Source organism: Heloderma suspectum, chromosome 2 (assembly GCF_057233095.1).
Source record: "Heloderma suspectum isolate Gila_16-S chromosome 2, 16-S_ref, whole genome shotgun sequence".
Classification (NCBI taxonomy): Eukaryota; Metazoa; Chordata; class Lepidosauria; order Squamata; family Helodermatidae; genus Heloderma; species Heloderma suspectum.
Window position 1 is genome coordinate 337,465,763 of NC_139459.1, and position 17,239 is coordinate 337,483,001.

The 17,239-nt window shown below is 43.5% G+C and overlaps 1 protein-coding gene across 1 annotated transcript; it reads right to left on the reverse strand.

Annotated features, from left to right (window-relative positions):
- Window positions 1–361: 361 nt before the first annotated feature.
- On the reverse strand, window positions 362–15,388 carry LOC146355094 (uncharacterized). Its single transcript, XM_084840570.1, has 7 exons — window positions 15,294–15,388; window positions 15,007–15,195; window positions 7,572–7,690; window positions 6,952–7,121; window positions 5,868–5,965; window positions 3,381–3,478; window positions 362–861 (listed from the first exon to the last, which is right to left on the reverse strand). Exons 3-7 carry the CDS (start codon window positions 7,617–7,619, stop codon window positions 634–636), a joined length of 642 nt encoding a protein of 213 aa, XP_084696696.1. The 5' UTR covers window positions 7,620–7,690; window positions 15,007–15,195; window positions 15,294–15,388; the 3' UTR covers window positions 362–633.
- Between the last annotated feature and the right edge of the window lie 1,851 nt (window positions 15,389–17,239).

Here is a 17,239-nt window from a genome sequence, read left to right on the forward strand (position 1 = left end):
CCTGGGAGTAGCCCCCTCCAGCCTCAGAATCATCTAAGCCAGGGCTTCTCAAACATTCTGTCCTGAGGGCCTCCATGGGAGCTCAAACTTACCAAGGCCACCAACCAACAAAATGGGAGTGCAGGGGTAGAGCCAGTCACAAAATGGCAGCTGATGGAGGTGAAGTTTGGCATTATCAGACGGCAATTACTGATATGGTTTTATATTGGTATCTAATCTCTCTTTGGACAGTGATAAATTATTTGCTGTAGTGACTTCCTTGGAAGGGAGTTCCATCATTCATCTTACTCAAGTTAAGTACAGACACTGGCTCTGGAGTTAGTATGACTCAGCCTCCCAATTTCAGGCAGAATTTGCTGATCTAGAGGCTCTAAGTGGAAGACATTTTTATTGTATAATGTTTCCCTCTTCCCTCACTATGCTTCTCAAAGAATTCTTATTAATCTCTTCTCATTTCATCTCCCCTTCTCCCGTCCCACTTATTAATTTCTGCAACCTATCCCTCCATACTGCCAGTTTATTTTGTCCCTCCCTCCTGCTGGAGGTACTGGGTGGGCTGCAGAACTGAGGTCCACTTGAAAATGGGCTGAGAGCCATTCATGGTCCCTGGCCCAGAGTTTGAAAAATGCTGATCTACGCCAAGTGCAGTGGCACCTCCTTGTCCAAAGGGCAGTGGAAGTAGCGTGTCGGTCCTTCAGTTCCATAGGTGTCACTGAGGTCAGTGAGGTTCTTTGTGGCCAGAAGATGGCTGGCTGTACGCTGGTGCTGCTTCCCAAGGTGGTGCATCGCATACAGCTGCTGCCGCCAAAGAGCCACTTGCTGCAGCCGGTATGTAGTAGCAGGACATCCCAGCCAGGGTACCTTGAAAGAGGCAGCAGTACTTCAGGTGGTGGCCCCATGTTGGGATAAGAACTCAGGACAGAGAGCAGGGCACTGCACTGACAGAATCCAGTCAAGGTCCTGAAAACCTATCGAATCCACACCCTGGCAGACTCAGAGTGAGTGACTTGTGGCATCTTAAAGAGTAAGAGCTGTATCATAACATAAGCTTTCATGGACTAGAGCTCACTTCATCAGATGCATAACCATTACCCTACTTCAGAGGGGGATGACTCAACATGATCCCCCTGTGGCCATCTAAAAGGAGGGCAGATACCTGAGAGATGGTCTTTTTGGCTGCGGCATCCAATTTTGGAGTGGCACCTGAGAGAAGGGCACTGGCCCCCCTCATGGCCTGGTTTTAGGTGACCAGAAAGGAAGCTTGTATTTAAGCAGGATTTGGAGGAGCCTCCTTTATGTATTCTGTCTGCTGTAGTTCTAAATCTAAATTGTGTGTTTCTTTGTTAAAAATAGATACGTTTTTAGGCTGCATTTTATCTTGTTTTGGATCATATTGATATCCTTGTAAGCTACCTCATGTATTTTGTTTTTTAAAAAGGGTAGGGTTTACATCAATCAAGAATAATAGAATGAAGTGTTATTGTCGGCTGGTATACCCATAAATACATAGATATAAACAAAATGATAAACAGTAGGACGTTCTGCCAGCAAGGGCAGCCCCTGAGTGGAGTTCCACTCCTCCCCCTGCTTATGCCAGCAGGATTCTGCCCTGGATCAGAAACCTTCTGTTGGCAGAAGGAGCTCTCCCATCCATGGGAGGCTTAGCTGGATCCAACACAGTGAAGTAATTGGTGGTAACACAATCATCCTAGCTTTGCTATGTTAATTAATGCCTGCAGTGGGAGAGGAAACCATTGCCTGAATTCAAGCCTAAACGGATAGAATCAAACTTCCTGATAACAGATCTAATAACAATAGTTTCCTTCTTCTACCATTACAGGTGATAATTAACATAGCAAAGCTTGGAAGATGTTATAATCAGTTATGCTGTTGTGAACTGTTATGGTACTTATCCTATTCTCTTGCCAACTGAGGATATCCCAAGCCCACAAAATTGTATTACATCATAATCAATTTGTTAGATTTTAAAGTGCCACACGATTCTTTGTTGCTTTGCTACAGTAGACTAACGCGACCACTCCTCCAGAAGTTGTTATCAAGCCACCAGAGGTTCAGGTGTTGCGTAAATCTGAGCCACCTATTAGTCTAGTAGTTCATAACATAGTCTAGAGTTGTGATTTTGTTTTAAAGCCAAATTTTGGCTAAGTGACCAGCTGAGGAAACACAGGGGCCAAGAAAAGGAAATGCTGAGCTACACTATAGCAAGGCAGGAATGAAGCTAGAATGTCATTGTCACACACATCCCTGACAATAATAAATAGCCTTTAGTGTAAGGTTATAATTCCTTTGAATGGGAACTGACAACTTCTGCATTCTTGGAGAGGAGAGGGGACTCTGTTCTCCAGACAGTGGGCTCCTTCACACTGAGCTTTTATCCTGCGATTGAGATTGCTCCTTCACAGAGGTTTGCGGGCTCCTTACATGATGCCGTGATCATTCAAGGCATCTCCTGCACTAAATGCCCTTTGTTCCATTTTTAAATAGATCGCAGATAATGAGCAATGAAATTACCCCATTGTGTTCCTCTTCAGTGTCCTCCATGAAAGGAGTAAAAGTGGCAAGAAGAGGAGTGAGATCAATGAAAGAGAATGGAAGACTCAGATACGGGGAGAAGGAGGGGGAAAGGGGAGGGGGGAAGGAAGCGTGTGAAAAAGGGAGTCGTTGTGATCCTGCATTTAAAATGGAAGCAGAAAGCCCCATTTTAAATGCAAGATTTTAGGCTGGTGCAGAGATGCCCAGTGGCACAGAGGTCAGAAGTATATTTTGCCAAACAATCTGACCTCCTCAGAGATGGTCAGGTTACATAATAACAGTTCCAAATTGCTGTCAGACAGGAGATTACAAACAAAACACAAAGAGACATTAAGATCAAAGTGTAAAATCTCTCTCTCTCTCTCTCTCTCTCTCTCTCACACACACACCCCTTCTGAAAAAAAAAATTGTGTGAAACTGCAAACACGATTGTTACTGAATCATGGTTAAAGAGGAGATTAAAGGTAGAGAGGCTAGGACAGACTATGCAAAATATAAACTTTTTTGTGTGTGTATGTTTATAAATGATTGTAAGCTGCCATGAATGTTGAAACTGCAACAGAGGGGCAGGGTACACAGCTGCAAGTGCCTTTAGTCCCCATGGAAGCAATGGCAGAGGGCTGACAGGGAGACTGAAATGGTGCCTTGCACAACCAGCACAGGAACAGAGGCTCTGACACAGAGAACTGGGTGTAGAGAGGCACAGTTACTGTATACATACCAAAGACGTTTCTAGCAGAGATATGGGAGGGACAGCAATCCGGCAACAAAAGAATACCCAGACAGTTCAGTTTCCTCTTGGGTCTAGTCCCAAGCATACTTCTCACCTGCTGAGAGAGTGTGTGGCCCTTCTTAGCTGCTGCAAGCTCACATTGGTACTTGGGCTCCTCATGCAGGGCCCTCCAGACCTCCTCAGCACCCATATCTGTGGAGCAGGGGAAGAAGAGAACATTCCATCTGACAGGGCACAGCCTTGAGATCACACTCAGAATGCACTGGGATTTTCAAGAGTTTTATAAGACAAGTAATGTGACTTGTTTTCCCATCACTTCATCCGTATGATAGGAAAAATGTGATCTGATATTTTTTTGCAACTGTTAAAAGCACAGGAACACTTCTAGGAAAAATGTGGCAATCCTTGTTGTTGTTGTTGTTGTTGTTCAGTCGTTCAGTCGTGTCCGACTCTTCGTGACCCCATGGACCATAGCACGCCAGGCCTTCCTGTCCTGCGCTCTCTCCCGGAGCGTGCTCAAGTTCATATTCATTGCATCCGTGATGCTATCTAGCCATCTCATCCTCTGCCGTCCCCTTCTCCTTTTGCCTTCAGTCTTTCCCAGCATCAGGGTCTTTTCCAGGGAGTTTTCTCTTCGCATTAGGTGGCCAAAATATTGGAGCTTCAGCTTCATTATCTGTCCTTCCAATGAGCAGTCAGGGTTGATTTCCTTTAGGATGGACTGATTTGACCTCCTTGCAGTCCAGGGGACTCATAAGAGTCTTCTCCAGCACCACAGTTCGAAAGCATCAGTTTCGATGCTTCCTTATAGTCCAGCTCTCACAGCCATACATTACTACTGGGAAAACCATAGCTTTGATTAGACGGACCTTTGTCGGCAAGGTGATGTCTCTGCTTCTTACTATGCTGTCTAGGTTTGCCATAGCTTTCCTCCCAAGGAGCAAGCGTCTTTTAATTTCATGGCTACAGTCACCGTCTGCGGTGATCTTGGAGCCCAAGAAAGTAAAATCTGTCACTGCTTCCATTTCTTCCCCTTCTATATGCCAGGAAGTGATAGGGCCAGATGACATGATCTTAGTTTTTTTACTGTTGAGTTTCAAACCAGCTTTTGCACTCTCCTCTTTCACCCTCAACAAGAGGCTCTTCGCTTTCTGCCATTAGGGTGGTATCGTCTGCATATCGGAGATTGTTGATAATTCTCCCGGCAATCTTAATTCCGACCTCTGATTCATCCAACCCGGCATTTCTCATGATGTACTCTGCATATAAGTTAAATAAGCAGGGTGACAATATGCAGCCTTGTCGTACTCCTTTCCCAATTTTGAACCAATCGATTGTTCCATCTCTGGTTCTTACTGTTGCTTCTTGACCCTCGTACAGGTTTCTCAGGTTACTATGGTTAAATGCGAAGAGAAAACTCCCTGGAAAAGACCCTGATGCTGAGAAAGACTGAAGGCAAAAGGAGAAGGGGACAGCAGAGGATGAGATGGCTAGACAGCATCACTGATGCAATGAATATGGACTTGAGCACGCTCTGGGAGAGAGCCCAGGACAGGAAGGCCTGGCGTGCTATGGTCCATGGGGTCACGAAGAGTCGGACATGACTGAATGACTGAACAACAACAAAAATGACATACATACTTCTCAGGTTTAGGCTGTCATTCTAGACTTCAGACCAACCTTCCCCAACCTGGTGCGCTCCAGGTGTTTTGGACTAGAATTCCTAGCATTCCTGACCATGGGCTATACTAGGTGGAACTGATAGGAGTTGAAGTCCAAGACATTTGGATGGCAGTAGGTGGGGAAGGCTGCTCTGGAATGATGGGGAGAGAATTTCTTGGGTCCAGACTCTTCATCACAACCACCCCGTTTCGTTGCCAGCCTTACTGCTACCAAACATGATAAGGGTCAGGAAAGAAAAAGGCACTGCCACAACACACACTCTTTCCTTTTAAAAGCTGCAAAGAGGATGGAGATCTAGGCACCCACAGAAGGTGGGACATGTAAAGCAAGTCTTGAAATCTTGAGATAGAGCTCATGGAGGCAGGGAGGGAGGGAGGGGTGAATAAAATGGGAACAGGCCAAGAGCACTATCTCCCCCAGGGCCCAAAATTTTCCTCAAGGAGCCTGGTTGCCTGAGATTCAGGGCCTAGACAATGTATGGTATTGCAGGTAGAGTTGCCACCCTTTATTCCCTTTAACAGCATAATGGCAGGCAGAAATCCAATAGGTGCTGTTTCCCCTGTTGCTGAATTTCTGAGCCAACACTGGCTGTTATGCTGCTGTTAAAGATTCTGCCAAGAAAAGAAAAGAAAACTTGGCAGCTCTAATTTTAGGTAATATAGGCCAAGTCATCATGGAATCTGGTTAAAGCTATCTCCAAACTTCCTTCTCCCAAAATACATTTGAGCTCTCCATACACAAGATCATGCCCCTGTACTTGATGTCCAGTAATCCTAAACAACAATAACCATCTCCCATTTCTGAAATTTAAATGATTTCAAATCCTCACTTCACCGTGAATTGAGAGGATGAAGAAAAGGGCCAAAGGCAGCCCTCTCTGAACCAGTGAATGCCTTACCAATACCAGCCACCAGCAGGCGCTTCACCCGAGGGCTTACTGGCTGCTCCATGGTAGGTGGATGCAAGAAGTATGAGGCTCTCTCTGAGCCCAGCAGCCTAAGGAGAAAGAAAACAGGAGGCCACAGTGTTAAAGCAGGCCCCTAAAAGAACTGTTAGCCCAGATTTGTATTTAACAACTTGACTAGTCGCCACAGGTGACCAGGAATTTCATGCAGGCAAGTGAGCAGGCTGGCAGAAGAGAAATGGATCACTACATCCCTCCTCGGCCAGTCCACTTGGGTCTAAACTATTGGAATTGTGTTTTTAAACAGGTGTAATTTTAATGTAGTGTTTTAATCTTTTTATGCCCTTACTGTTTTATCTTTTGTATTCACCGCTCTGAAATCTGTTCTAGATATGGAGTGGTATATAATTATTGTAAATAAATAAATAAATAAACAAAACCAAAAAAGTCCAAACAAAACAATGCTAAAATAGCACAGCAAGTTAAAAATAACAAAACCAGTAGATAGCAACGTCATAAGAATTAACTTTTTCAGGGTGCAATCCTATGTAAGTTTAGACAGAAAAAATCCTACAACCCATCCCTCATCTGCCAATCTACTGCATTTCCATGCTGGCCACAGAGGAAGAGGCTTTAATTAATTAATTAATTTATTACATTTCTATACCACCCATTAGCTGAAGCTCTCTGGGCAGTTCACAGAATAAAATGTAGAACCATAAAATATAGTAACACAGTAAAACATAATATAAGCAACCATACGTTTAAAATATAACAGAATCAAAGTAAAACCAAGATAAATGCCAGCAATAGTGCAAAGATCTTAAAAATTGTGTTCGTGTGTTTTAAAACTGAAGGACTAAAAAGCCTGGGAAAACAAAAAAGCACTGAAAAGATGGTGCACATCTTAAACGCTTCTCTGCTCTAACCCCTTTCCCTCACAGATACGTTCTGCGGGGTCTAGGGATTTATCCTGTCTGTCTGTCTGTCTATCTATTACATTTATTAATCGCCCATCTGGCTGGTCACCCAGCCACTCATCCTAACCCTTAAACCAAGTGAAAAAGGAGCTGCTCACCTGTAGAGATGCTGTTGATAATCAGGCAGGAGTCTGCTTGGAACTTCTTTCTCCTGGATCCTTTGCAGACTCCAATTCCCGGACCTTTTTGACCTAGCCCACCTGTGAGAATCTTTGACTTGCCCTGAAGAAAGGGGCCAGGTGTGGTCTGGATGTGCCTTCATGGCCATCTAGATGGGGAGGGAAACCAGGATTGAACCTGAACTCTTATTCCTTCTTTCACTCCTCAAGCTCCCAGATCCAGCCCCTGCCCTTCCATTCACTCTCCTCCATTCCCACTTCCTTCCCACCAAGACAGCCCCACATTTATCTGTCAGTCTATGACTAACCTCCTGGGTTCTGAGTTGAGGACCTGGCCTGCAGTTATGCAATACTGCAGTGTCCAGGTTCTTTAGGCTTCTTGTTTGGGTGTCACCATGGCACTCCTGCCTTCCACCTGCTTTATGAATGGCAGAAGCCTGAGCTAGTTCCCATTAATGTGGGCAGTGTGAGGATAGAAATTAAGGCTGCCACCTTATGTGCACTTGCTGGAGGATACGTTCCACTGGACTCAATGAGACTGACTTCCAAGTAACATGCATAACATTTGGCTGCGTGGCTGTAGTATGATGCATACTTACATAAGAACACAGGAAGCTGCCTTGTACTGAGTCAGAGCCTTGGTCCATCTGAGTATTGTCGACACTGACTGGCAGCAGTGGCTCTCCAGGTCTTCAGGTGGGATTTTTTCCAGCCCTACCTGGAGATGCCAGGGATAGAACCTGTGACCTTCTGCATGCAAAGCAGGAGCTCTACCACTAGTTATGTTGAACTTAGCGGGATTAACTTCTGTGTATATTTGCTAAAGATCTGGCTGCATGGCTGCAGTCCTATGTGTGTTTACCTGAGAGTAAGTCACACTGAACTTTGTGGGCCTTAATTTTGAGTAAACATGTATAAAAATGGCTGTGTTACTATGTGCATTTATTTGAGACCAAGTTAGGTTGAATCAGTGGGATTTACTTCTAAGGAAACATGCATAGGAATGGCTTGCACAATTGTAAACCTATGTAAATTTACCCAAGAGTAAGTCATATTTAATTTACTGAGACCTCCTTCTGAGGACACATCCATAGGACTGGCCTACACAAGTCACATTATGTGCGTAGTGGAGAAAAATCAAGATTCTTGCCAAAGGAATCCCATGACTTCTCTATTACATTCACATTTGATCAAATACATAGTTTGATTAGTTAGCTGAAAAATTCATGATCCTTTACATGTAAAACACTGTGGATATGTGCTTCAATGCTACATAGTAAATATCAAAGAGTGTCTTTGTTGTTGTTGTTCAGTCGTTCAGTCGTGTCCGACTCTTCGTGACCCCATGGACCATAGCACGCCAGGCCTTCCTGTCCTGCGCTCTCTCCCGGAGTGTGCTCAAGTTCATATTCATTGCATCGGTGATGCTATCTAGCCATCTCATCCTCTGCCGTCCCCTTCTCCTTTTGCCTTCAGTCTTTCCCAGCATCAGGGTCTTTTCCAGAGAGTTTTCTCTTCGCATTAGGTGGCCAAAATATTGGAGCTTCAGCTTCAGTATCTGTCCTTCCAATGAGCACTCAGGGTTGATTTCCTTTAGGATGGACTGATTTGACCTCCTTGCAGTCCAGGGGACTCATAAGAGTCTTCTCCAGCACCACAGTTCGAAAGCATCAATTCTTCGGCGCTCAGCCTTCCTTATAGTCCAGCTCTCACAGCCATACATTACTACTGGGAAAACTGTAGCTTTGATTAGACGGACCTTTGTCGGCAAGGTGATGTCTCTGCTTCTTACTATGCTGTCTAGGTTTGCCATAGCTTTCCTCCCAAGGAGCAAGCGTCTTTTAATTTCATGGCTACAGTCACCGTCTGCGGTGATCTTGGAGCCCAAGAAAATAAAATCTGTCACTGCTCCCAGTTCTTCCCCTTCTATATGCCAGGAAGTGATGGGGCCAGATGCCATGATCTTAGTTTTTTTAATGTTGAGTTTCAAACCAGCTTTTGCACTCTCCTCTTTCACCCTCAACAAGAGGCTCTTGAGATCCTCTTCGCTTTCTGCCATTAGGGTGGTATCGTCTGCATATCGGAGGTTGTTGATAATTCTCCCAGCAATCTTAATTCCGACCTGTGATTCATCCAACCCAGCGTTTCTCATGATGTACTCTGCATATAAGTTAAATAAGCAGGGTGACAATATGCAGCCTTGTCGTACTCCTTTCCCAATTTTGAACCACTCGGTTGTTCCATGTCTGGTTCTTACTGTTGCTTCTTGACCCTCGTACAGGTTTCTCAGGAGACAGGTAAGGTGGTCTGGTACTCCCATCACTTTAAGAATTTGCCACAGTTTGTTGTGATCCACACAATCAAAGGCTTTAGCATAGTCAATGAAGCAGAAGTAGACGTTTTTCTGGAATTCTCTTTATTTCTCCATGATGCAGCGAATGTTGGCGATTTGATCTCTAGTTCCTCTGCCTCTTCGAAACCCCGCTTGTACTTCCGCTAGTTCTCGGTTCGCATACTGCTGAAGCCTAGCTTGTAGGATGTTGAGCATCACCTTGCTGGCATGTGAAATGAGCGCAATTGTGCGGTAGTTTGAACACTCTTTGGTGTTGCCCTTCTTTGGAATTGGAATGTAAACTGACCTTTTCCAGTCTTGCAGCCATTGTTGAATGTTCCAAATTTGTTGGCATATTGAATGCAGCACTTTAACAGCATCATCTTTTAGGATTTTAAATAGCTCAGCTGGAATACTGTCATCTCCGCTAGCTTTGTTGTTAGTAATGCTTCCTAAGGCCCACTTGATTTCACTCTCGAGGATGTCTGGCTCAAGTCATGGCTATCAGGGACATTCAGATCTTTCCTGTATAGTTCTTCTGTGTATTCTTGCCACCTCTTCTTAATCTCATCTGCTTCTGTTAGGTCCCTGCCTTCTTTGTCCTTTATCATGCCCGTCTTTGCACAAAACGTTCCCTTGAGATCTCCAATTTTCTTGAAGAGATCTCTAGTCTTTCACATTCTGTTGTTTTCCTCAATTTCTTTGCATTGTTCATTTAAGAAGGCCTTCTTGCCTCTCCTTGCTGTTCTCTGGAACTCTGCATTCAGTTGGATATATCTTCCCCTTTCTCCCTTGCTTTTCGCTTCCCTTCTTTCCTCAGCTACTTGTAAAGCCTCATCAGACAGCCACTTGGCTTTCTTGCATTTCTTTTTCTTGGGGATGGATTGAGTTGCTGCCTCCTGAACAATGTTACGGACCTCCGTCCATAGTTCCTCAGGCACTCTGTCTATCAGGTCTAATCCCTGAAATCTATTCCTCACCTCCACTGTATATTCATAAGGCATATGATTTAGGTCATACCTGAATGGCTTAGTGGTTTTCCCTACGTTCTTCAATTTAAGCCGAAATTTTGCAACAAGAAGCTCATGATCTGAGCCACAGTCAGCTCCAGGTCTTGTTTTTACTGACTGTCTAGAGCTTCTCCATCTTTGGCTGCAAAGGACATAATCAATCTGATTTCGATATTGACCATCTGGTGATGTCCATGTGTAGAGTCACCTCTTGTGCTGTTGGAAAAGAGTGTTTGCTATGATCAGCATGTTCTCTTGGCAAAACTCATTAGCTTTTGTCCTGCTTCATTTTGTACACCAAGGCGATGCCTGCCTGTTATCCCGGTGATTTCTTGACTTCCTACTCCAATCCCCTATGATGAAGAGCACATCTTTTTTTGGTGTTAGTTCTAGAAGGTGTTGTAGGTCTTCATAGAACCGATCAACCTCAGCTTCTTCAGCATCAGTGGTTGGGGCATAGACTTGAATTACTGTGATGTTGAATGGTTTGCCTTGGATTCGTACTGAGATCATTCTATCGTTTTTGAGATTATACCCCAGTACTGCTTTTCCCACCCTTTTGTTGACTATGAGTGCTACTCCATTTCTTCTAAGGGATTCTTGCCCACAGTAGTAGATATGATGATCACCTGAATTAAATTCGCCCATTCCTGTCCATTTTAGTTCGCTGATTCCCAAGATGTCGAAGTTCAATCTTGCCATCTCATGTTTGACCACCTCCAGCTTACCTTGATTCATTGATCTTACATTCCAGGTTCCTAAACAATATGGTTTTTACAGCATCGGATTTTCTTTTCACCACCAGACACATCCACAACTGAGTGTCCTTTCAGCTTTGGCCCAGCCGCGTCACTCTTTCTGGCGCTACTTGGAAATTCCCTCTGCTCTTCCCCAGTAGTATACTGGACACCTTCCGACCTGAGGGGCTCATCTTCCAGTGTCATCTCTTTTAGCCTTGTGATACGTTCCATGGGGGTTTCTTGGCAAGAATACTGGAGTGGGTTGCCATTTCTTTCTCCAGTGGACCACATTTTGTCAGAACTCTCTGCCATGACCTGTCCGTCTTGGGTGGCCCTGCACGGCATAGCTTATGGCTTCACTGAGTTACGCAAGCCCCTTCGCCACAACAAGGCAGTGATCCATGAAGGGGAAAGAGTGTCTAGTCACTAATTAGACCAATGTGGCACATATGAACAAGTCATTTCACATCTGTGTTTGCTCTGGATTCCTGCAAGTAGCAACAGAAGGATCTCATCCCATCAGTGGCTGGCATTTTTTGAGAGTGAGAGATCTAGTTTCAAATCCTTACCAAACTGTAGGAAAGGATTAACATGTTGCTTTTGCCTTAAATAAGTCACAAATGCTTTTGAGCAGTGACTGAGCTGAGACAGGATATGGAAACAAGTGTCTAAGGTACTTTGTGGTAAGAAACTTAAAATGAAGTTGGAAGTGTGGTTAGCTAAGCAAAGTAGAAACCACATTAGAAAATAAGATAAAAAAAAACAGAGTTAGGACACGTGGTTATTATAGAACTGTGCGTGCTTAAAGAGCTCATGAATATTATGTTACACACCTTGCATAGCTAATAAGGTCATTATAATGTACATGCGATGTATGTAAACGGAGGGGGAACATGTCAAGGAGATAATGTGAATAGGCGGATCGGAAAGTTGTGAACCTTGGGGTACCTAGCCAATGGGGAAACAAGGGAGGGACCCAGCGGCCAGGGAAAGAGAATAAAAACTGTGTGCTTTGATTGTCAGGTGTGCCTACTCACCTAGGACACTCAGCTTTGCAAATGTGCTTAATAAACATAGAGTGCTGCTTGAACGTGTGTCACGAAGTTCTTTTACAGGTCATGGTTGGACAAACGAGTTTCTAACACAAACCATGAAGCCCACTGAACAGGACTGGGGTGAAAAAAACACTCATTCACACAGGAATGTTTAAAGATTAATGAGATAAAAACCATAAAATATTTTGTACAGTGAAACATGTTAGGGAAAGGGTGAATAATACATGTTCTTTGACAGGGAACATGCAAAATGGGTGGGTTTTATGCCATATAATAGCATAATTTCATGTTCAACTTGTTTCATCAAAGGTCAAGGCTGATAGTCTTCTGGAATACCCAATGTGGAATGTAATATCATGTCTTAACATATGGATTTCTGAGAATCTCTACATTCATTTAAAACTAAAATGCTAGGTCCTGTTCCTTGGGTGATGTGGGTGTGTTTGCCAAATGTTCTTGGGGTGCCCTGTGCAGATGTTACATTGTATGTATTCATGCACATACAAGTGGTTGTAAGAATGAGTGTACACATATTCATACCTGAATGGTTCACATGGGTGAACGTGAATAAATTTGGTGTAGTGACTACAAACACTCATGCCGGCCCTCGGTTGTGGAATTGCCTGATAGTTGAAATGTTCCACTCTGTGGAACTCCCTCCCTGGGGAACTCCATCATGCCCCCTCTTTAATGAGCTTCCGTCGTGCATTAAAAACGTGGTTGTTCAGGCAAGCATTTGGGGTGGGTTAGGGTATTTTAGAAAATGCTTTTATTGTAGAATTTTATTGTTTTAAACTGTTTTATTTTATGTTGTACATCGCCCAGAGTGGCTGGGTGACCAGCCAGATGGGCGATTAATAAATTTAATAATAAATAAATAACAATAAAAATGTGCCTGCTGAGCTCTTTGAAGTTTTGTAAGCAGGAATTAAAGACTCTATTATTCCGGCAGGCCTTCCCTTTTTAGGACTCCCACTCCTCTTTGTTGACTCTTGTATGCTGTTTTTATGCTGTGTTGTTTTTATTGTTGGGGTTTTTGTGAAATTGTTTTTAACTTTTTAATTTCGTAGACCGATTAGAGCATTCGTATATAGGCGAGTTATAAATTGAATGAATGAATGAATAAATAAAATAAAATAAATAAATGGCCCCCTCTGCTCATGTGCCTGAGCAACTGTTTTTCAGAGGCATACCTCTCCAATACTGGAGGTGATAGCCATTAAGTAGCCATTGATAGCCTTATCCTCGATGAAAAGGAATAGGATACTATCTAGCAACTTGCTTACATCAGCATGCATAATTATGTGAAGTTCATGTGTAGGGGTAAAAAATAAATAAACACATAAGAATCACCCAGCAGCATGCATACAACTAAACAAACACATGTTGACTGTACATAGACTGCACATGCATTTAATGTAACATCTAAAGAAGGTTTCTTGGTTCCTATGTAACTTCTGTAGTCAAGCATGGTTACCTATTCTCTTTCTCAGGGCCTTCACGCGTGTTTTCCAACTGTCCTGGCCCAACAATCAAAGACATTTTCAGGCACAACACACCTTTATTTGATAGAGAGAAAATGCTGCAGCATGGGAAGTTCATTCTCTGTGCAGTGAAATAAACTCCCCCCTGCATGCTAGACACCACTAGCTTTTTATTAGGAAATTGATTACACAGCCACCTGATCATGCGCAGAATGCTTGTTGACCAAAAAGGAGGTCTAGATTAGCCACAAGTTCTTCAACCATTAGCTGGCCTGTCTGGAGAATGGTGACATACAGGCAGTTCCCTATTTGGCTTATTCATATAAAGAAACTTTGCTGGTTAGGCAAACTGCTTTTCAGAACTTTGTAGATCTTACATTTTTTGGAGAGAGAGGGTGGGAGTGGTCCATCTTGAGCCCAGCTTCTTTGAAAGACCACTTGCAGCTATATTAACCTGCCTGGGCCCTAAGGCCAGCCATAGAGGCCCTACACATGTGCGCACCAGTAATAACTGTAAGGTTGGCAGGTAAAAGAGATAAGGCCTTTTCTGTGGTGGCCCACCCTTTCGCAATGCTCTGCCACAAGGCGTTCTTGTGGCTTCCTCCCTGTTTTTAAACAGGCCTTAAAGACCTGGATATTCCAGTCTGCTTCCTATGAAGGGATGCCTATTTTAATTTTTAAATTGGGGTTTTTATTGTTACTGTTATTTTAAATGTTTTATACTGCTGTTTTCGTTAATTGTATTTGATGTAAGTTTAAAATTTTTACCTTGTAAACTGCCTTAAGGAGGTTTTGCCTTGACAGGTGGCATAGAAATATTTCATAAATATAGTTTTCACTTCCCCGGTTTTGTCCTGGGAGTTTGTGTGTCATGAAGCCTTGGTTTTGTTTTTTTGGTCGGATGAGGGGGAGCATGTTTTGTTTAGCCAAGGACCTGGCAGGAGATTGTGGGGCCCAAACTATTATTAATTCTAAAAGTAGAATAGGGGGCTTGGAACACTTTCTTTGTGGCAAAAAGCCCTCCCGTGGGAAGGAGCTCCCTGCAGGAATGCTTGACAATAAGGCACATTCAATGGCAAGTAAAAGGGCAAGAGAAATCAAGGGTGAGTAGGGCTGTCTGATTAAATGAGGTCTGAAAGGAGGGAGTGGGCCATTCATAGGACAAGTGTGGCCTTCATTGCTAACAGCTCAGGCTTAATGAGGGGGGGACTATTGAGGGGATTTCTCCATATAAGATGTTCAGCCTGTTTCTGTGTCAGCCGCTGCTTATCACAGGCAACACAATGCCAAGAAAATCACATCCACAGCTCCCACAGAGGTTAACTAAGCTAGACCACCCTAATTCTGAAGCAATGGGAAGCAATCGCTTCAGACAGAAGGTTCCAGAAGGACTGTTACTTTCTTGCCTCCAACCTCCATTTCTTTCTTCTTCTATGACTTCCCATCCAAGAAGGTCCTTTTCAAGATTCTGAGAGGCCTGTGGATTGAATGTTCACTTGAGGCCTCCCTTCCTTCTCACTGCATCATGTCTCAAATGTAATCTTGTCAAAAACCATCTGTATTTGACATCAGAAGCGGTATGTTAAGATTTTGTCTCTAAAACTGAAAAACAAAAAAATTACTACATTGTATTCACTTGTAGGGCATAGCACTCTATAAAAATTAAATATTTCCTGGGGTGTGTTGTGTTCAAAACCTACCAACATGGGTTCTTCTCAAGCACACCTTCTCTGTTGTAACAGGAGGATGGAGAGGCGAAGATCGCCTCCATTGCTTCTCCTGCCCTGGTGGCAGCAACCTAGCAGAGCATTGGATACTTGGCAGCCTCCAAGATTGGAGGCTTTCTTTTAAGGGGAGTGCAGTCTATAGGACTGTGCTCTCACAGGCTTAAAGAAAAATAAACTCTATCGCTCCTAATTCCCCAGAACCCCTCATCCCTTTCCTCCCCCTCAACTGACCTAGCTTCCTCTCCTGCGCATTCTCTCCTGTCCCCCTGGCAATCGGCCACATTCACTCCCATTCCACCCCCTCCCAACTGGCCAATCCCACCAAAGGTTCACTGCAACTCATTCCGACCGATTGCACACAAAGTACGGTAGTGTGTGTACAATTGTGACTTTTTGATTCCAGGGCGAAAGCATCTAAGGCGAGAATGAAGCTGACATGTGCGAATTTTAAATGGTCTATAGCTTAGCACTGAATACCAGTCTTCCTTACCTAGTGATAATGCCAGCTTAAAAGTAGCTCGGTGGCCATTAAAATTATTTTTAAAATTACATCCCACCATGTTGCTTTATTTGTAAAGCGTCCAAGGCAGTATACATTTATTTATTTATTTATTGCATTTATACCCCGCCTTTCTCCCTCTCGCAAGGAACTCAAGGCGGCTTACATTATCCTCCTCCTCACCGTTGTATCCTCACAACAACAACCCTGTGAGGTAGGTTGGGCTGAGAGTCTGTGACTGGCCCAAAGTCACCCAGTGAGCTTCCATGGCCAAGTGGGGACTAGAACCCGGATCTCCCGGCTCCCAGTCCGTCACTCTCACCACTACACTACACTGGCTCTCATTAGGATTATAATATGTGTCTTGTTCATTTGCTTATAAGAGATACCCCAGAAACTCAATACCCATTCATTACATTTGCAGCAGGGCTAGAAGGAGTGAAATCTGGGTGTGCGTCACAAAAGGGGGTGGCACAAATAAATTATTTTAAAAATTACATCCCACCATGTTGCTTTATTTGTAAAGCGTCCAAGGCAGTATACATAACCACTGCCCCCCTCCCTCCACTATAAATATTAAAACAAATAAGAAATGCAACAAAAGCTTGGCAGGTAAAAGACATCTCAGGGGGATAATATATAATCTGATAGGCTAGTAAGAACAACCAAGTTTTCAGATGGTGCCTAAACATCATTAAGGAGGAAACCAAGGGGATTTCCTGGAGCAGGGAGTTCCACATCCTGTGCACTGGTGACAAAGAATACTCCATCATGTGTTCTAGTCAACCTTGCTTCCGGTGATGGTGGCACATACCACGATGAACTGACCTGATGAGCAAGTTAATGTGGATGGCAACTGAGCCTAAGCTAGTTAGAGCTTTAAAGGTGATCACCAACATTTTGATCACCCAGTAATAAATCAGAAGCCAGAGAAACTAATATAATAGTGCAGTTGCCTGCTCCAGGAAACTGGCTCTGAGTCCAATCCTGGCCACAGTATTTTGCACCACTGGTCGTTTCTGAATGTTTTTCAAAGAGAGCCACACATAGAACATGTTACAGTAGTCCAACCTTGATATAACTAAGGCATGCATGATTGTAGCATGCCATCCAGTTCTGAGAATTAAAGTATGATAATCAGAGATATTCACGGTTGTTGCAGAGAATGTTTTTATATTATGTTTTATATTATTTTTAAGGTTTTAATCTTTTGTAAACCACCCAGAAAGCTCTGGCTATTGGGCAGTATAGAAACATAATGTAATAAATACATCAATACATACATGTTGATTCAGGCTAATTTGAATCAATCAATCTTTCTAAAAATTAGCAGGGTTCCATGACATTACAGCTAGATCCCCTTATTTTGTACTTAGTCTCAGGTCACTCTTACATTTGCAGTAAATTGTGCCATATCTGC